Below are 20,825 nucleotides of genomic sequence, written 5' to 3'. Positions count from 1 at the left end.
CAGGACATGCGCGATGCCAACATCATCACCCTCTATAAAAACAAAGGTGACCGCGGTGACTGCAACAACTACCGTGGAATCTCCCTGCTCAGCATAGTGGGGAAAGTCTTTGCTCGAGTCGCTCTGAACAGGCTCCAGAAGCTGGCCGAGCGCGTCTACCCTGAGGCACAGTGTGGCTTTCGTGCAGAGAGATCGACTATTGACATGCTGTTCTCCCTTCGTCAGATACAGGAGAAATGCCGTGAACAACAGATGCCCCTCTACATTGCTTTCATTGATCTCACCAAAGCCTTTGACCTCGTCAGCAGACGTGGTCTCTTCAGACTACTAGAAAAGATCGGATGTCCACCAAAGCTACTAAGTATCATCACCTCATTCCATGACAATATGAAAGGCACAATTCAACATGGTGGCTCCTCATCAGAGCCCTTTCCTATCCTGAGTGGTGTGAAACAGGGCTGTGTTCTCGCACCCACACTTTTTGGGATTTTCTTCTCCCTGCTGCTTTCACATGCGTTCAAATCCTCTGAAGAAGGAATTTTCCTCCACACAAGATCAGGGGGCAGGTTGTTCAACCTTGCCCGTCTAAGAGCGAAGTCCAAAGTACGGAAAGTCCTCATCAGAGAACTCCTCTTTGCTGACGATGCTGCTTTAACATCTCACACTGAAGAATGCCTGCAGAGTCTCATCGACAGGTTTGCGTCTGCCTGCAATGAATTTGGCCTAACCATCAGCCTCAAGAAAACGAACATCATGGGGCAGGATGTCAGAAATGCTCCATCCATCAATATTGGCGACCACACTCTGGAAGTGGTTCAAGAGTTCACCTACCTAGGCTCAACTATCACCAGTAACCTGTCTCTAGATGCAGAAATCAACAAGCGCATGGGTAAGGCTTCCACTGCTATGTTCAGACTGGCCAAGAGAGTGTGGGAAAATGGCGCACTGACACGGAACACAAAAGTCCGAGTGTATCAGGCCTGTGTCCTCAGCACCTTGCTCTACGGCAGCGAGGCCTGGACAACGTATGCCAGCCAAGAGCGACGTCTCAATTCATTCCATCTTCGCTGCCTTCGGAGAATACTTGGCATCAGGTGGCAGGACTATATCTCCAACACAGAAGTCCTTGAAGCGGCCAACATCCCCAGCTTATACACACTACTGAGTCAGCGGCGCTTGAGATGGCTTGGCCATGTGAGCCGCATGGAAGATGGCAGGATCCCCAAAGACACATTGTACAGCGAGCTCGCCACTGGTATCAGACCCACCGGCCGTCCATGTCTCCGTTATAAAGACGTCTGCAAACGCGACATGAAATCGTGTGACATTGATCACAAGTCGTGGGAGTCAGTTGCCAGCATTCGCCAGAGCTGGCGGGCAGCCATAAAGACAGGGCTAAATTGTGGCGAGTCGAAGAGACTTAGTAGTTGGCAGGAAAAAAGACAGAGGCGCAAGGGGAGAGCCAACTGTGCAACAGCCCCAACAAACAAATTTCTCTGCAGCACCTGTGGAAGAGCCTGTTACTCCAGAATTGGCCTTTATAGCCACTCCAGGCGCTGCTTCACAAACCACTGACCACCTCCAGGCGCGTATCCATTGTCTCTCGAGATAAGGAGGCCCAAAAGAAAGAAAGAAAGATTTCCTCTGGTGGAGGAATCCAGATCAAGGGGACAAAATTTTGAATTTAGTCATTTTGTAGTACAGAACTTGAGAATTGCTGAAAATAAAGACACAGAAACATAGACAATAGGAGCAGGAGTAGGCCATTCAACCCTTCGAGCCTGTTCCGCCATTCATTATGATCATGGCTGATCATCCAACTCAGTAACCTGTTCCTGCTTTCCCCCCATATCCTTTGATCCCTTTCACCCCCAGAGCTATATGTAACTCCTTCTTGAAAACATGCAATGTTTTTGCTTCAACTGCTTTCTGTGGTAGCAAATTCCACAGGCTCACCACAGAGGTGAAGTAGTTTCTCCTCATCTCAGTTCTGAAAGGTTTACTCTGTATTCTTAGACTATGGCCCCTGGTTCTGGACTCCCCCATCATAAGGGACATCTTTCCTGTATCTACCCTGTCAAGTCCAGAAGAATTTTATAGGTTTCTATGCGATCCCCCTTCACTCTTCTGAACTCCAGCGAATATAATCCTAACCGACTCAATCTCTCCGCATTCGTCACTCCCGCCATCCCAGGAATCAGTCTGGTAAACCTCCACTGCACTCCCTCTATAGCAAGAGCATCCTTCCTCAGATAAGGAGACCAAAACTTCACACAATATTCCAGGTGTGGCCTCACCAAGGCCCTGTATAATTTCAACAAGACATCCCTGCTCCTGTACTCAAATCCTCTCGCTATGAAGGCCAACATACCCCATTTGCCTTTTTTACCACCTGTTGCACCTGCATGCTTACCTTCAGCGACTGGTGTACGAGAACACCCAGGTCTCGTTGCATATTTCCCTCTCTCAATTTATAACCGTTCAGATAATAATCTGACTTCCAGCTTTTGCTACCAAAGTGGATAACCTCACATTTATCCACATTATACTGCATCTGCTATGCATTTGCCCACTCACTCAACTTGTCCAAATCACCCTGAAGCCTCTCTGCATCTCCTCATAACTCACCCTCTCACCCAGTTTTGTGTCATCTGCAAATCTGGAGATATTACATTTAGTTCCCTTATCTAAATCATTAATATACATTGTGAATGGCAGGCAGTGACTAGTGGGGTCCTAGCACCGATCCCTGCGGTACCCCACTAGTCACTGCCTGCCATTCGGAAAAAGATCTGTTTATTTCTACTCTTTGTTTCCTGCCAACCAATCTTCTATCCTTGGAATACACTACCCCCAATCCCATGCACTTTAATTTTACATGCTAATCTCTTATGTGGGACTTTGTCGAAAGCCTTCTGGAAGTCCAAATAAATCACATCCACTGGCACGCCTTCATCAACTCTACATCCTCGAAGAATTCTAGTAGATTTGTCAAGCATGATTTCCCTTTCGTAAATCCATGTCTGATCCTACCACTGTTCTCCAAGTGCTGTGCTATCAAATCTTTTATAATGGACTCTAGAATTTTCACCACTACTGACGTCAGGATGACTGGTCTATAATTCCCTGTTTTCTCTCTACCTCCCTTTTTATATAGTGGGGTTACATTAGCTACCCTCCAATCTGTAGGAACTGTTCCAGAGTCTATAGAATATTGGAAGATGACCACCAATGCATCACTATTTCTAGGGCCACTTCCTTACGTACTCTGGGATGTAGATTATCAGGCCCTGGGGATTATCAGCCTTCAATCCAATCAATTTTCCCAACACCATTTCTCTTCTAATACTGATTTCCTTCAGTTCCTCCCTGTCACCATACCCTGTGTTCCCCAACATTTCTGGTATGTTATTTGTGTCCTCCTTTGTGAAGACAGAACCAAAGTATGCATTTGGTTGGTCAGCCACTTCTTTGTTCCCCTGTTTCTGACTGTAAGGGACAGACATTTGTCTTCACCAATCTTTTTCTCTTCACATACCGATAGAAACTTTCAGAGACAGTTTTGATGTTCCCCACAAGCTTATTCTCGTACTCTATTTTCCCCTTCTTAATCAATCCCTTGGTTCCCCCTTTGCTGAATTCTAAACTGTTCCCAATCCTCAGGTCTGTTGTTTTTTTCTGGAGAATTTGTATGCCTCTTCCTTGGATCTAATGCTATCTCTAATTTCCCTTGTAAGCCGTGTTTGGCTACCTTTCCCATTTTACTTTTGCACTAGACAGGAATAAACAATTGTTGCAGTTCATCCATGTGCTCTTTGAATGTTTGCCATCGCCTATCCACCGTCATCCCTTTAAGTAGCGTTTCCCAATCCATCATAGCCAACTTGCACCTCATACCTTCGTCGTTTCCTTTATTAAGATTCGGGACCCTAGTCTCAGAATCAACTACTTCACTCTCCGTCTTAATGAAGAATTCTATCATATTATGATCACTGATCCTCAAGGGGTTTCGCACAACTATATTGTCAATTATTCCTCTCTCGTTACACAATAAATAAATGAAATTACACAATATCCAATCAAGGATGGCCTGTTCTTTAGTTGGTTCCTCCACGTATTGGTCCAGAAAACCATCCCGTATACATTCCATGAATAACTCCAAGACACAAGAATAACTTAAGTTGTTTTCCCTTACATTGGTTATTCTTGCATATTGTCCTGATAAGTGCAAGACAAAAAGTTTCAGCAACATGTCTCTATTTTCAGCATATCTTAAAATTAGAGCCAAGATATTCAGGAGTGAACTCGAAAAGCACTTTTTCACACAAAGGGTAGTGAAAATCTCGAACTCTCCTCAAAAATGTTCAGATCCTGGGTAAATTGAAATTTTCCAAGATTGAAATGAATAGATTATTATTGGGTAAAAGTATCAAGGGATGTGGAACAAAGGTGGGAAAATAGATTTAAGGGCTTTGTATTTCATGTTTTGCTGAAGAGTCATACAGGCACCTAAAGGATGTGATTTTTGTTCTTTATTTCTGCTGAATACAGGTGTTGGGAAAAAAGTGACGGATTTTAACCAGCCCCGTGAGTGCATCAGGAACTACTTCAGGTCTCGCAAGTGTTTCATTTTTGTTCAGCCGACTGACAGTAATAACATAAACCAGGTGGAAACACTCCCAGAAAGTCAGCTTGATCCAAAATTTGTTGACATGTGCCAAGAGTTCTGCCAGTACATCTACATTGAATCGAAGCTTAAGACAATCAAAGGTGGTCATAGGATCAATGGTAGAAGTAAGTGCATCACAATAGGACAATGATCTACGTCAGCTCACTGAAGTGTTGAAGGCTGTTGTTATATCCACCAAGCTGTTTAATGGCTTTGGCACTGAAGTGTTGAGTCCAGTGAGATCTCTCTTTTTTTCTCTGCTTTAAGTTTGCTGCTCATCAAGATGAGGGATGCTGGTGGTGAGCAAAGAAATACTTTCCAATTCATGAACCCCAGTGTTCCCCTCTGAGTGTTCACATCAAGCGCTTCCAGGTCAACAGTAGATGAACTGAGGCTCCCTCATCGATGTGTTTCAGTCGAAACCTCATAATGCCATCCCTTAATGCACCACTGTGGCAATTTCCAGTTTTGCACTTTGACTCAGGTTTTGCTCTCAGAATGACATTACCAATTTAGTGTCAGTTGATGCCAGACAGCAGGCAGTGTCGTTGAGTATGTCATCCTCACTAAGTGGCTCCCCCCTATTTATACCAATGTTCTGTAATGAACTGTTCATTCTGTCATTTGTTGCAGAGTTGGCAATCTTGGCTAAAACCTACGTTGAAACTATTGCCAGTGGGATGGTACCTTGCATAGAGGATGCTGTCACCAGTATGGCTAAGATTGAAAATACAGCAGCTGTCACAGATGGCCTAGCTCTCTACCAGAAGCAGATGGACCTGATGGTGAAGTTACCAGCTGAAACTGAAGAGCTGGCAAAGATGCACACACAGTGTTGGAAAGAGGCCATTGATGTCTTCATGAGGAGCTCCTTCAATGATCAGGATAAGGCTTATTACAAACAGCTGTTGGTGAGAATCCAGACCATGTTTAGAAAATAAAATGAGATCATAAAAAGAAGCGTGGAATTGGAATGGCCATTCAGCCCATCAAAGACCTGCTTCTTCCACAGACCCAGTGCAAACAACTTCATGAACTCCTACCTTGTCTTTTTCACCTCCCGAGAACTCATCCTGTTAAAATACACCCTGATTCCCCAAAGATGATCAAATATTCATTCATTCTTACATTTTACACTGTTCAGGCCTGATCTGTTGCCTTTTCAGATAACCCCGATCCCACTGCCACCACCCACCTCCCCCCACTGCACCCCCATACCCCAACAGCACAGGGGGAACATACCCATGTAGTTAGGATACAGTCACATACTGGTTATGTTATTGGATTAGTAATCCAGAGGCCAGCACTAATGATTTGGAGACATGTGTTCAAATCCCACCATGGCAGCTGGGGAATTTAAATTTAATTAATAAATAAATCTGGAATTTGAGAAACAAGTCAAAATCAGTGATGGTGACCATGAAACGACTGGATTGTCATAAAAAAACCCATCTGGTTAAGAAGGGAAATCTGCTGTCCTTACCTGGTGTGACCTTTATGTGATTCCAGACCCACAGCAATGTAGTTGTCTCTTAACTGCCCTCTGAAATGGCCTAAAAAGCTATGCAGTTGTATTTAAGAAGGCAGTTCACCACCACCTTCTCAAGGACAATTGGTGATGGGCAATAAATGCTGGTTTTGTGAGTGACACCCACATCCCGTGAATTGAAAAACACGGCACAGTGGCGCAGTGGTTAGCACCGCAGCCTCACAGCTCCAGGGACCCGGGTTCGATTCTGGGTACTGCCTGTGCGGAGTTTGCAAGTTCTCCCTGTGTCTGCGTGGGTTTTCACCGGGTGCTCCGGTTTCCTCCCACATCCAAAGACTTGCAGGTGATAGGTAAATTGGCCGTTGTAAATTGCCCCGAGTGTGGGGAGGTGTTAGGGAATATGGGATTACTGTAGGGTTAGTATAAATGGGTGGTTGTTGGTCGGCACAGACTCGGTGGGCCGAAGGGCCTGTTTCAAAGCTGTATCTCTAAATAAAATAAATAAATAAATAAATATAAAGAGACAAAACAAAGCTGGAAATCTGAAATAAAAACAGAGAATATGAAAAATACTCAGTCGGTCAGGCAGCATCTGTGGAAAGAGGGAAACAGGGTTAATATTTCAGGTCAGTGAGCTTTCACCAGAACTGGAAGAAGTTAGAGATTTAACAGTTTTCATTCAAGCAAGTATAAAGCCTGAGGGAAAAGTTGAGGGATGGGAGGGAGGGTAGAAGTAAGTAAATGACCAAAGGGATGGTGGTGTAAGGCACGGGTGGGGAGGGGGGCAGTATCTGGACAAGTAAAGAAACAAAAGTCAGGTCTAGAGGAGGTGTTTCCTCCCACTCCCCCATCCCCCATCACTATTTTCCCCTTGACTCTGGACTTGCTTCTAAACTGGTAAATCTCTAACTTCCAATTCTGCTGAAAGCTCATTGACTAGAACATTAACACTATCGAACCAGCCAGCCTTTTCCTAACCTAATATTTATCCACCTTGCCAACTTTCACTCTCAATCTACTCCACCAAATTTAATTACAGGCTTTCCACATTTTCACCTGTTTTTCCAAGGGTATGTCTCTCGCTAACTTAGTTATTTGCACGTTATATTTTGTTAACTAGATGCCCAACAACTGAGAAGATTCCTTAGATCATTTCACAAGCTCCTGCTTTCCTTTCAAGCAGGTTGCAGAACATTCAACTTCCCCATTTGTGATTGCTCTATTAGTTGTTTGCACATACCTCTCTCTTCCCCTGCTCTCCCCCACCACTGTCTCTATTTGTTCATCTTCAATATTAATGATGTGTTCAGTCAGAAGTATTAAACTATATTATTTTGTCTACACATGTTTGCTGACCTGCTGTGTATTTCCCAGCAGTCACAGTTTTAAACAATGCTTTTAGTATTTCAGGCTAACTTGACACCCTCAATGGGATTCCTGTGCCAAATTTGTCTTTACATCTGATTTCAATATTTGGATTTTGTCTGGTTGTCAGGCTGAGGTGCAAAAGCATTATTCTGAACTTTGCATCAAGAATGAAGCTGCTTCCATGGAGACATGCACAAACCTGCTGGTCTCCCTGTCCACCGAAATGGAGAGGAAAATGCAAGAAGGGATTTACTCTCGCCCTGGTGGGTATCAGCTTTATGAAGAGGATCGCCAGAAGATGATTCTGCAATTCCGCTCTGCTATTGGAAAGGGTAATAAGGTAAATACAACGCACCCATTTAGATCTGATTTATGATCAGGGAATGTATTCCAATTTTACATTAACTCAATCCTTCTCCAAATTACCTTCATCAGTGACTCCATTAACCTGGAAAAGAACCAGTGCCTCTTCTCAATAATAAACCATTGAGCACTCCTGCCCAACGGGACAACAGATTTGCCCAGTAATGAACGAGAATACTCCTACCCCAGGCATGTTTAGCAGATGTAATTCCGAAACCAGTGAGGCATCCTGCCCAACATTGTCTAATCCTCAATGATAAATCATTGAGTTCTCCTTCCCCAACAGGTCTACTTCTCAATGACAAATCAGTGAAGGAGTTGGGTGAGGAGGGGAAGGAGGTACTCCTTTGCTTTTTCTAACTTTTACACCCTGTAGGAATTGGTTCTTGCTCTACCACAAGGGAAGAAGCTAGCTGTTTTGTGAGTATCTGGTCAGTGGGTAAGGTCTATTTTATTCCTAATGTTTAAAATAGTACAGGAACAGGTGGTAAAGTTAACAAAATATTTATAAAAGGAAAATAAATGATTGAATAAAATAATTAAGTAGTTAATTAAAACACATTAAGGATTGGCAGGACAGGTGATGTATCATGGCTGCAGCACGTGGGAGCTGCTGGATGCCAGTGTGGTCCAGGGCAAACACATCTGCAATATATGTTTGTGGCTTGAAGAGCTTTGGCTCAGAGTCATTGAGCTGGAAGCTGAGCTGCAGAAACTGCAACACATCAGGGAGGGGCAAGTTACCTGGATACCTTTTTTTACCAGGAGGTGGTCGCACCCCTTAGGATGGAGTCTTCTGATTTGATCAGTGGTCAGGGACTGGAGAGTGTGGCGGCAGCTGAGGCAGGTAAGGGGACCCAGAAGGCAGGAGTGCAGGAGCCTCAGGCTTTGCGATTGTCCAACAGGTCTGAGGTTCTTTCAGCTTGTTTGAATGAGAGTGGAGGCTGCAGGGTGGATGAGCAACCTGACCATGGCATCATGATATAGGAAGCCATTCAAGTGGGTGAAGCAAAAAGGAATGTAGTGGTAGTAGTAGGGGAGAGTATAATGAGGGGGATTGACACTGTTCTCTGCAGCAAAGAGCGAGGGTCCAGAAGGCTGTGTTGCCTGTCTGGTGCCAGGGTTTGGGACTTCCGCTTAGGACTGTAGAGGAACTTACAGTGGGAGGGGAGGATACAGTTGTCGTGGTCCATGAAGGTACCAGTGAAATAGGCAGGACAATGAAGGAGGTTCTACATAAGAAGCAGAACTTCAAAGGTAATAGTCTCTGGATTATTACCTGAGCCCCGTGCAAATTGACATAGGGCAAATAAGATGACAGAAATGAATGAGTGGCTCAAAGACTGGTGTGATAGAAGTGGGTTTTGGTTCGTGGGGCACTGGCACCAGAACTGGGGAAAGTGGGGGCTGTACCATTGGGATGGTCTACACCTGAACCGTGCTGGGGCTGGTGTTTTAGCGAGCTGTGTAACCAGGGAAGTAGAGAGGGTTTTAAACTAAATAGTGGGGGCAAGGAATCAAATTTTGGAGGATGTGATAAATCCAAGAGTAGAGACAAGGCAAGAGAGAAAGATATTAATACGGACAATAATAAACAAACCGTGCCAGGAAGGGACAGAGAGCACAAATCTTAGAGTAAATCAGCAGTCGAAGCTATAAGTTACAAAAATAATAAAAGGACAAAACTAAAGGCTCTGTATCTGAATGCACATGACATTTGGGGCGACACAGTGGCGCAGTGGTTAGCACCGCAGACTCACAGCTCTAGCGACCCGGGTTCAGTTCTGGGTACTGCCTGTGTGGAGTTTGCAAGTTCTCCCTGTGATTGCGTGGGTTTCCATCAGGTGCTCTGGTTTCCTCCCACAGCCAAAGACTTGCAGGTTGATAGGTAAATTGGCCATTGTAAATTGCCCCAGTGTAAGTAGGTGGTCAGAGAATTGAGGGAAGGTAGGGAATATGGGATTAATGTGGAATTAGTATAAATGGGTGGTTTATGTATGGCACAGACTCGGTGGGCCGAAGGGCCTATTTCAGTGCTGTATTTCTCTATGATATTCGAACAAAACAGATGAACTGATAGCACAAATAAAAATAAATCACTACAATCTGATCGCCATTACAGAGGGATGGCACAGATTGGGACCTGAATATTGAAGGTACATGACATTTAGAAAGTGAGGAAAAAGTGTAGAGGTGGCTCTATTAATTAATTATGGTATTTGAGAGGGATGACCTAAGTTCTGGAAACCAGCAAGTAGAAGCAGTTTAAGTCGAGATGAGAAACGATAAAGGCAAAAAGTCACTCGGCAAGTGGTGTACAGAACCCCGAACAGTAACCACACGGTAGGACAGAATACAAAGGAAGAAATAATGGGACCTTGTCAGAAAGGTAACCATTGGAAGGGGAGGGGGTGTGGGAGGGTAATCTACATATGGACTGGAAAAGTCAGATTGGCAAAAGTAGCCTAGATGAGGAGTTCATCGAATGTTTTCGGGACAGTTTCTTTGAACAGCACATTCTGGAACCAACCAGAGAGCAGACTACACTCGACCTGGTATTGTGCAACGATATAGATCAATTGATGACCTCATGGTGAAGCCGTTACGAGGTAGCAGCAATCATAATATGATTGAATTTTACATTCTGTTTGAAGGAGAGAAGAATGCATCCAAGACTAGTATTTTAAACTTAAACAAGGGCAATTATGAGGGCATGAAAGCAGAGCCAGCTAAAGTGATAGCAAATTAGGTTAAGTGATAGGTTAGTAGAGATGCAGTGGCAGACATCTGAGGGGATATTTTAGAATACACAGAATAGATACATTGCAATGAGAAAGAAAAATTCCAAGGGGAGGACCCACCAGCTGTGGTTAACTTTAAAAAGTTAAAGGTAGTATCAAACTTAAAAAGAAAAAGCATACTATTGCACAAAGATGAGTGTCAGGTCAGAAGATTGGGCAGAATATAAAATACAGCAAAGAATGACCAAAAGATTAATAAAGAGGGAAAAATTAGAGTACGAGTAAAAGCTGGCTTGAAATATGAAAACAGATAAGACGAGTTTCTATAGACATCTAAAAAAGAAGAGTTAACAAAGTGAGTGTTGGTCCTATAGAAAGTGGGTCTGGGGAATTAATTAGGGAAAATAAGAAGATGGGGGCAGATCAATTGAACAGGTCTTTTGCATTGGTCTTCACATAGAGGATACAAGTAACATCCAGAAATAGCTGTAAATCAGGAAATGGAAGGGAGGGAGGAACTCAAGAAAATTACAGTCACCAGGAAAGTGGTACTGAGAAAAGTTGGAGCTGGGAGCTGACAAGTCCCCGGTACTGATGGACTTCATCCTAGGGTCTTCAAAGAAGTGGCCAGTTGATGTGTTGGTTTTAATTTTCCAAAATTCCCTAGATTTTTGCAAGATTCCATTAGATTAGAAAATAGTGAATGTAACTCCTTTATTCAAAAAGGGAGACAGAAAGCAGGAACCTACAGGCTAGTTAGCTAAACATCTGTCAGAAAGAAAATGTTAGAAGCTATTAATAAAGATGTTATAGCAGGGCACTTAGAAAAATTCAAGGTAATCAGGCAGAGTCAACATGGTTTTTGAAAGGGAAATCGTATTAAACAAATTTATTGGAGTTCTTTGAAGAAGTATGTGCTATGGATAAAGGGGAACCAGTGGATGTTCTGTACTTAGATTTCCAGAAGGCATTTGAAAAGGTGCCACATCAAAGGTTATTGTGGAAAATAAAGGCTTATGGTGTAGGGACTAGCATATTGGCATGGATAGAAGATTGTCTAGCTAACAGGAAACAGAGGATCGGCATAAATGGGTAATTTTTGGTTGTCATAGATGCAAGATGTAATGAGTGGAATGCCACATGGATCAGTGCTGGGGCCTCAACGTTTTACAATTTATATAAATGACTTGGATGAAGGGACTAAAGGTATGGTTGCTAAATTTGCTGATGAGTGAATGATAAGTAGGAAAGTAAGTTGAGAAAATGGACATAAGGAGGCTACAAAGGGATATAGAAAGATTAGTTTAGAGATACAGCACTGAAACAGGCCCTTCGGCCCACCGAGTCTGTGCCGACCATCAACCACCCATTTATACTAATCCGACACCAATCCCATATTCCTACCGCATCCCCACCTGTCCCTATATTTCCCTACCACCTACCTATACTAGGGACAATTTATAATGGCCAATTTACCTACCAACCTGCAAGTCTTTTGGCTTGTGGGAGGAAACCGGAGCACCCGGAGAAAACCCACGCAGACACAGGGAGAACTTGCAAACTCCACACAGGCAGTACCCAGAATTGAACCCGGATCGCTGGAGCTGTGAGGCTGCGGTGCTAACCACTGCGCCACTGTGCCACCCATAGTGAATGGGCAAAGATCTGGCAAATGGGGTACATTGTGGGAAAATGTGAAATTGTCCATTTTGCCAGGAAAAATGAAAAAGAAGCATATTATCTAAATAGTGAGTGATTGCAGAGATCTGAGATGCACAAGGGCACCCAGATCCCTCTGCATGAATCGCAAAAATTTAGTATGCAGGTACAGCATGTAATTAGGAAAGCTAATAGAATGTTTTCATTGATTGCGAGGAGAACTGAATACAAAAGTAGGGCAGTTATGCTTCAGTTATACAGGGAATTAGTGAGACAACATCTGGAGTATTGCTCTCCTTATTTAACAAAGATGTAAATATGTTGGAAGCAGTTCAGAGAACATTTACTGGACTAATACATGGAATGGGCGGATTGTCTTATGAGGAAAGGTTGGACAGGCTAGGCTTGTATCCGCTGGAGTTTAGAATAGAACGACGTGACTAGATTGAAACATATAAGATCCTGAGGGGTCTTGACAGGGTGGATGTGGAAAGGATGTGGGAGAATCTAGAACTAATTAGGGGTCACTGATTAAAAATAAGGGGTCACACATTTAAGACAGAGATGCGGAGAACTTTTTTCTCTCAAAGGGTTGTAAGTCTTTGGAACTCTTCCTCAAAAATGGTAGAAGCAGAGACTTTAAATATTTTTAAGGCAGAGGTAAATGGATTCTTGAGAAACAAGTGGTTGAAAGGTTATCGGGGGGGAGGCGGCAATGTGCAGTCGAGGTTACAATCAGACCAGCCATATTCTTATTGAATGGCAGAGCAGGCTCAAGGGGCCGAGTGGCCTACAACTGCTCCTATTTTGCATGTTTGTATGATCTATCTCCCCAACAGGTCTACTTCAATGATAAATCAGTGGACTCTCCTTCCCCAACAGGTCTACCTCACAAAGGGTTGTAAGTCTTTGGAACTCTTCCTCAAAAAGTGGGAGAAGCAGAGACTTTAAATATTTTTAAGGCAGAGGTAAATGGATTCTTGAGAACCAAGTGGTTGAAAGGTTAACGGGGCGGCACAGTGGCGCAGTGGTTAGCACCGCAGCATCACAGCTCCAGGAACCCGGGTTCGATTCTGGGTACTGCCTGTGCGGAGTTTGCAAGTTCTCCCTGTGACCGTGTGGGTTTTCGCCGGGTACTCCGGTTTCCTCCCACAGCCAAATACTTGCAGGTTGATAGGTAAATTGGCCATTGTAAATTTCCCCTAATGTAGATAGGTGATAGGGAATATGGGATTACTGCAGGGTTAGTATAAATGGGTGGTTGTTGGTCGGCACAGACTCGGTGGGCTGAAAGGCCTGTTTCAGTGCTGTATCTCTAAAAAAAAATAAAGATAAATCAGTGGACTCTCCTTCCCCAACAGGTCTACCTCACAAAGATAAATCAGTGGCCTCTCCTTCCCCAACAGGTCTAATCCTCAATGATAAATCAGTGAGCTCTTCTTCCCCAACAGATCTAATTCTCAATGATAAATCAGTGAGCTCTCCTTCCCCAGCAGGTCTACTCCTCAATGATAAATCAGTGGCCTCTCCTTCCCCAGCAGGTCTACTCCTCAATGATAAATCAATGGACTCTCCTTCCCCAGCAGGTCTACTCCTCAATGATAAATCAGTGAGCTCTCCTTCCCCAACAGGTATACTCCTCAATGATAAATTAGTGAGCTCTTCTTCCCCAACAGGTCTAATTCTCAATGATAAATCAGTGGCCTCTCCTTCCCCCAGCAGGTCTAATTCTCAGTGATAAATCAGTGAACTCTCCTTCCCCAGCAGGTCTACTCCTCAATGATAAATCAGTGAGCTCTTCGTCCCCAGCAGGTCTACTCCTCAATGATAAATCAGTGGCCTCTCCTTCCCCAGCAGGTCTAATTCTCAATGATAAATCAGTGAACTCTCCTTCCCCAGCAAGTCTACTCCTCAATGATAAATCAGTGAGCTCTTCTTCCCCAACAGGTCTAATTCTCAATGATAAATCAGTGAACTCTCCTTACCCAGCAGGTCTACTCCTCAATGATAAATCAGTGGCCTCTCCTTCCCCAGCAGGGCTACTCCTCAATGATAAATCAGTGAGCTCTTCTTCCCCAACAGGTCTAATTCTCAATGATAAATCAGTGAACTCTCCTTCCCCAGCAGGTCTACGTCTCAATGATAAATCAGTGAGCTCTCCTTCCCCAGCAGGTCTAATTCTCAATGATAAATCAGTGAACTCTCCTTCCCCAGCAGGTCTACGTCTCAATGATAAATCAGTGAGCTCTCCTTCCCCAGCAGGTCTACTTCTCAATGATAAATCAGTGAACTCTCCTTCCCCAGCAGGTCTACGTCTCAATGATAAATCAGTGAACTCTCCTTCCCCAGCAAGTCTACTCCTCAATGATAAATCAGTGAGCTCTCCTTCCCCAGCAGGTCTACTTCTCAATGATAAATCAGTGAACTCTCCTTCCCCAGCAGGTCTACTTCTCAATGATAAATCAGTGAACTCTCCTTCCCCAGCAGGTCTACTCCTCAATGATAAATCAGTGAGCTCTCCTTCCCCAGCAGGTCTACTTCTCAATGATAAATCAATGGACTCTCCATCCCTGACAGGTCTAATTTTCAATGATAAATTAGTGACCTCTCCTTCCCCAACAAGTCCAATTCTCAATGATAAATCAGTGAGCTCTCCTTCCCCAACAAGTCCAATTCTCAATGATAAATCAGTGAGCTCTCCTTCCCCAACAAGTCCAATTCTCAATGATAAATCAGTGGACTCTCCTTCCCTGACAGGTCTAATTCTCAATGATAAATCAGTGAACTCTCCTTCCCTGACAGGTCTAATTTTCAATGATAAATCAGTGAGCTCTCCTTCCCCAACAAGTCCAATTCTCAATGATAAATCAGTGAACTCTCCTTCCCCAGCAGGTCTAATTCTCAATAATAAATTAGTGACCTCTCCCTCCCCAGCAGGTCTAATTCTCAATAATAAATCAGTGTTATGTCCTGCCCAGTAAATTTGCCCCCTTCAGACATTTTCTTAATTGTATTTGAAATTCTCCACATCCACAGGCCGAAGATGCCTTGAACAATTTTATGAAACAGAAAGGTCCAGAAGCTAATTCTGTGCTGCAGGCTGACAAGGTGCTTACAGACAAGGCTAAAGAACTGGCAGGTAAGGATGTTACAGTAACTTTGTTGGTGAAGGAATCAAAGGGTTAAGAATTAAGCAATTTAATGTGCTGTGCAAGAGAGTCATGGACATGTAGTAGAAGTAATAAAAATGGAAAATACCTGCCGGTTGGAGATCAACAATGCATGACATATACAATGGGCTCATCACAGTCTGAAAACATAAAAACTGAGTTTGTGTTTCAGCTGTGAACTCTTCAACAGAGTCAGCTTAACCGTAGAGGAAATCTGAGCTGAGTCCTGTCCTGTTCACCTTCAATATTATAAGACCCCTGCAGTTTGCAGCAGGGACCACTGGACAGTGATGAGGAGGCCGTCTGTAGTTCGGTGTGCCGGTTTGTTATTTTTTCAAACACACTGGGACATTGTTCAAGCCACTGTACAAATGCATGCACACAAGCAACAGTACTAGTAACAATAGTAATATCAGTGCCAGTATTAGTCGTAGTTAGTAGCAGCAGTACCAGTCGTACAAGCGGTAGCAGCAATAGCAGTGATAGCAACAGCAGGAGTTAAAAAAACTAGTCTAATGATGGCCATGAAACCATTGTCGATTGTCACAAAAACCCATCTGGTTCACTAAAGTCCTTTAGGGAAGGAAATCTGCTGTCCTTACCTGGTCTGGCCTCCCTGTGACTCCAGATCCAAAGCAATGTGGTTGACTCTTAAAATGCCCTCTGAAATTGCCTAGCAAGTCACTGAGTTGCACCTGACCACTAAAAAGTCAATAAGGAATGAAACCAGATGGACCTCCCAGCATCAACCTTGGCACCGGCAAACGACAACGGCAAACCCAGCCCTGTCGACCCTGCAAAGTCATCCTTATTAACATCTGCAGGGGTCTTATAATATTGAAGGTGAACAGGACAGGGCTCAGCTCAGATTTCCTCTAAGGTTAAGCTGACTCTGATGAAGAGTTCACAGCTGAAACACAAACCCAGTTTTTATGTTTTCAGACTGTGATGAGCCCATTGTATATGTGCTAAAGTTGGGAGAGCTGTTTAACAGACCAGTCAAGCAACAGCCTGACATCATCATACTCACCAAATCATACCTTACAGACAATGTCCCAGACATGACCATCACCATCCCCGAGTATGTCCTGTCCTACCAGCAGGATAAACCCAGCAGAGGTGACGGCACAGTGGTGTACAGTCGGGTGGGAGTCACCCTATGAAGAGTCACAGCTATGAAGAGAGACTGGATAGGCTAGGGTTGTTTTCCTTAGAGCAGAGAAGGCTGAGGGGGACCTGATTGAGGTATACAAAATTATGAGGGACATACATAGGGTAGATAGGAAGAAACTATTTCCCTTAGTGGAGGTGTCAATAACCAGGGGGTATAGATTTAAGGTAAGGGGCAGGAGGTTTACAGGGAATTTGACGAAAAAAATTTTCACCCAGAGGGTGGTTGGAATCTGGAACGCACTGCCTGAGGGGGTGATAGAGGCCGGGATCATCCCAACATTTAAGAAGTATTTAGATAAGCACTTGAAACACCATAGCATACAAGGCTACGGGCCAAGTGCTAGAAAATGGGATTAGAATAGATAGGAACTTGATGGCCAGCATGGACAATGTAGGCTGTAGGGCCTGTTTCTGTGTTGTAGAACTCTGAGTGACCACCGCACAGTCCTTGTGGAGACATAAGTCCCGTCTTGACATTGAGGGTACCCTCCATTGTGTTGTGTGGTACTACCCCCATGCTAAATGATATAGATTGCAAACAGATATAGCAATGCAAAACTGGGCATCCATGAGGCACTGTGGACCATCATCATCAGTAGCAGAATTGTGCTCAACCACAGTCGTAACCTCATAGTCTGTTATATCCCCATTCTAACATTACCATCAAGCTGGGGGATCAAACCTGGTTCAATGAAGAGTGCAGGAGGGCATGCCAGGAGCAGCAGCAGGCATACCTAAAAATGAGGTGTCAACCTGGTGAAGCTACAATACAAGGCTATTTACATGCCAAACAATGTAAGCAGCATGCTCTCGACCGAGCTAAGTGATCCCATAACCGATAGATCAGATCTAAGCTCTGCAGTTCTGTCACATCCAGTCGTGGCAGACAATTAGACAACTAACAGGAGGAGGTGGCTCCTCAAATATCCCCATCTTCAATGATGGGGGATCCCAACACATCAGTGCAAAAGATAAGGCATTTGCAACAATCTTCAACCAGAAGTGCCGAGTGGATGATCCATCTTGGCCTCCTCCTGAAGTTCCCAGCATCGGAGATGCCAGTCTTCAGCCAATTCTATTCACTCCATGTGATATCAAGAAACGACTGAAGGCACTGGATACTGCAAAGGCGATGGGCCCTGACAATATTCCGGTAATAGTATTGAAGACCTGTGCTCCAGAACTTGCCGTGCCTCTAGCCAAGACGTTCCAGTACAGCTACAATACTACAACATGGAAAATTGCCCAGATGTGTCCTGGACACAAAAAGCAGGACAAATCCAACCCGGACAATTACTGCCCCATCAGTCTACTCTCGATCATCAGTAAAATGATGGAAGGTGTTATCGACAGTGCTATCAAGCTCCTGACCTCATTACAGCCTTGGTTCAAACACGGACAGAAGAGCTGAACTCAAGAGGTGAGGTGAAAGTGAATACCCTTGACTTCAAGGCAGCATTTGGCTCAGTATGGCATCAAGGAACCCTAGCAAAACTGGAGTCAATGGGAATCAGGGGAAAAACTCTCTGCTGGTGCAAAGGAAGATGGTTGTGGTTGTTGGAGGTCAATCATCTCAGCTCCAGGACATCACTGCAGGAGTTCCTCAGGGTAGTATCCTAATATCATTCACATCTGCTTCATGAATGACCTTCCTTCAATCATATGGTCAGAAGTGGGGATGTTCATTGACGATTGCACAGTGTTCAGCGTCATTTGTGATTTCTCATACTGAAGCAGTCCGTGCAGAAATGCAGCAAGACCTGGACAATAAGTGGCAAGGAACATTCACGCCACACAAGTGCCAGGCAATTACTCTCTCCAACAAGAGAGAATCTAACCATCTCCCCTTGACATTCAATGGCATTACGATCAACGAATCCCCCACTATCAACATTCTGGGATTACCATTGACCAGAAACTGAACTGGAGTAGCTATATAAATACCGTGGCTACAGGAGCAGGTCAGAGGCCAGGAATCCTGCAGCGTGTAACTCACCTCCTGACTCCCCAAAGCCTTCCACCATCTACAAGGCACAAGTCAGGAGTGTGATGGAATACTCTCCACTTGCCTGGATGTGTGCAGCTCCAACAACACTCAAGAAGCTCGACACCATCCAGGACAAAGCAGCCCACTTGATTGGCATCCTGTCCACAAACATTCACTCCCTCCACAACCAACTCACAGTGGCAGCAGTGTGTACCATCTACAAGATGCACTGCAGCAATACACCAACCCTACCCACGACCTCTACCACTTTGAAGGACAAGGCCAGCAGAGCAATGGGAACACCAGCACCTGCAAGTTCAACTCCAACCACACCATCCTGAGGTGATCTCATTTGAAACATATAAGATTCTGAGGGGGCTGACAGGGTAAATGCCTGCAGGCTATCTTGTATTTAAAGTAGAGAATCTAGAACTAGGGGGCATAGTCTCAGGATAGGGGGTTGATCCTTTAAGACTGAAATGAGGAGAATTTTTTAAATTCAAAGGATTGTGAATCTCTAAAATTCTGTAGCCTAGAGGGCTCAGTCATTCAGTATAGTCAAGCTGAGATGGATAGATTATTAGACTCGGGAAATCAAGGATATGGGAATTGGGCAGGAAAGAATAACTGCAGTCCATGATCAGTCATGAACGTATTTAATGGCAGAGCAGGCTCGAGGGGCCATCTGATGTAGTTCTTATCCTATTTCATATATTCTTATATTGACAGAAGGAGCTCCTTTGGCCCATTGAGACTGTGCCGGCGTTTTCAAAGTAATATCCACTTTTGCACCAAACCCTAGTTTTTTCCCTATCATGCTGCAAATTAATCCTCTTCAGATACATGTCCAATTACCTTATGAAAATTCCTCTGGAATCTGATTCCACCATCCTTTCAGGTAGCGAATCCAGATTTTAATATTTTAAGTCTATGGCCTTTGGTTTCCGACCCACTTGCCAGAGGAAACAGTTTTTCCCCATTTATTTTATCAAACCCCTCATAATTTGAAATTCAAGACGAATCAGAATTATGTGGGTTTGCATACTGATTATTGGAGCCAATAACGTTACGACAACAGATACATGCACAATTGCTCAATGTCACCAGGACGTCTATAATCGTTCCTTTAGAAGGAGGATATCGCGAATAAAAAATATAATGCATCAAAATCAATGTGTGTGCCAGTAAATTTAGAGAATTTAGAAGTTATTTATGAAGTGCAGAGTGTGCATGTGTGCACGTGTGTGCACGCAAATATGGATGTACATGCGCATGTTTGCATACGTGTGCTTATTTGCGGCTGTGTGTAAATGTCACTACTGATGAGTTTCTCTTCTACTTTTGAAGTTGAGAAGCAGAGAGCTGCTGAGGCCGAACAAGAGGCAAAAACTCAGGAAGAGGCAGTGAAGACCATAGAGAAGATGAGGAACAACGAGAAGCTGCTTTATGATGAGAGTGTCAAACAGCTGAAGCAAAAGATGGAGGAAGAGAAAGAGAACTTGCAGAGAGAGCAGAGCATGGCACTGGACAGCAGACTGAAAGAACAGAAGGAATTAATGGAGAAAGGTTTTCAAACGAAAGCTCAGATGATGCAGGAACAGATCGAGTTACTAAAGAAGCAACAGCAATCCAATGACACATCTGTTTCTTGGGAAACGGTTGCTAAAGTAGTTCAAGCTGTACTTGACACTGCGTGTAATGCTTATACATCACACAAAACCTTGAAACTGTTGGCTAAGAGATAATCCTCAAGTACATAACACCGCTGTGTCAGAATATCTACAGTTCTGTCACATGACTTATTGGGGTAATCCTAGGCATGAGTACAGTTAAGATTAAGAAATAAAACATTTAAAATGAAATAAAGCTTGATTATTTGTCTGTTTCATATCTTGCAGGCTAATATTATCCCTAATGTGTCTTCTCCTCTCTGATCATCTTTGCCATTTCACAGATCCATTGCTTGGGGTGATTCTAACCTCATTCATCAGATGGTAATCCCATGGGATTGGTTAGAATGCTGATTTTACACCTGCCCAATATCGTTCTCCGTCAACTTCAACTTCAATGGAGATTACAATTGTGTGGAGTGTACAACTAGTATCACACCTGATCCTGTCAGTTTACTGACACATGTTAGGTTAAAATCATCCCAGTCACTGTCTGCTGAGAGTGGGGAAGTGAGAAGGAGGTGAGGAGGTTACAA

At 43.9% G+C, this 20,825-nt stretch overlaps 1 protein-coding gene across 3 annotated transcripts in view; it reads left to right on the top strand.

Annotated features, from left to right (window-relative positions):
* The window catches only part of LOC137346119 (guanylate-binding protein 1-like), a 50,109-nt gene extending 29,637 nt beyond the window's left edge, over positions 1-20,472 (top strand). For all 3 annotated transcript variants that reach the window (XM_068009431.1, XM_068009429.1, XM_068009430.1), the window contains 5 exons: positions 4,552-4,794; positions 5,303-5,580; positions 7,654-7,866; positions 15,326-15,428; positions 19,967-20,472. In XM_068009431.1, coding sequence (XP_067865532.1) covers positions 4,552-4,794; positions 5,303-5,580; positions 7,654-7,866; positions 15,326-15,428; positions 19,967-20,364 — 1,235 coding nt within the window. In that variant the 3' untranslated portion in view covers positions 20,365-20,472. The remainder of the gene's footprint in view (positions 1-4,551; positions 4,795-5,302; positions 5,581-7,653; positions 7,867-15,325; positions 15,429-19,966) is intronic.
* The last annotated feature ends 353 nt before the right edge of the window (positions 20,473-20,825 follow it).

The sequence above is a fragment of the Heterodontus francisci genome, chromosome 29 (genome assembly GCF_036365525.1).
Source record: "Heterodontus francisci isolate sHetFra1 chromosome 29, sHetFra1.hap1, whole genome shotgun sequence".
Lineage (NCBI taxonomy): Eukaryota > Metazoa > Chordata > Chondrichthyes > Heterodontiformes > Heterodontidae > Heterodontus > Heterodontus francisci.
Note: the sequence above shows the minus strand (reverse complement) of the source record. Positions and strands in the feature narration are given on the sequence as shown.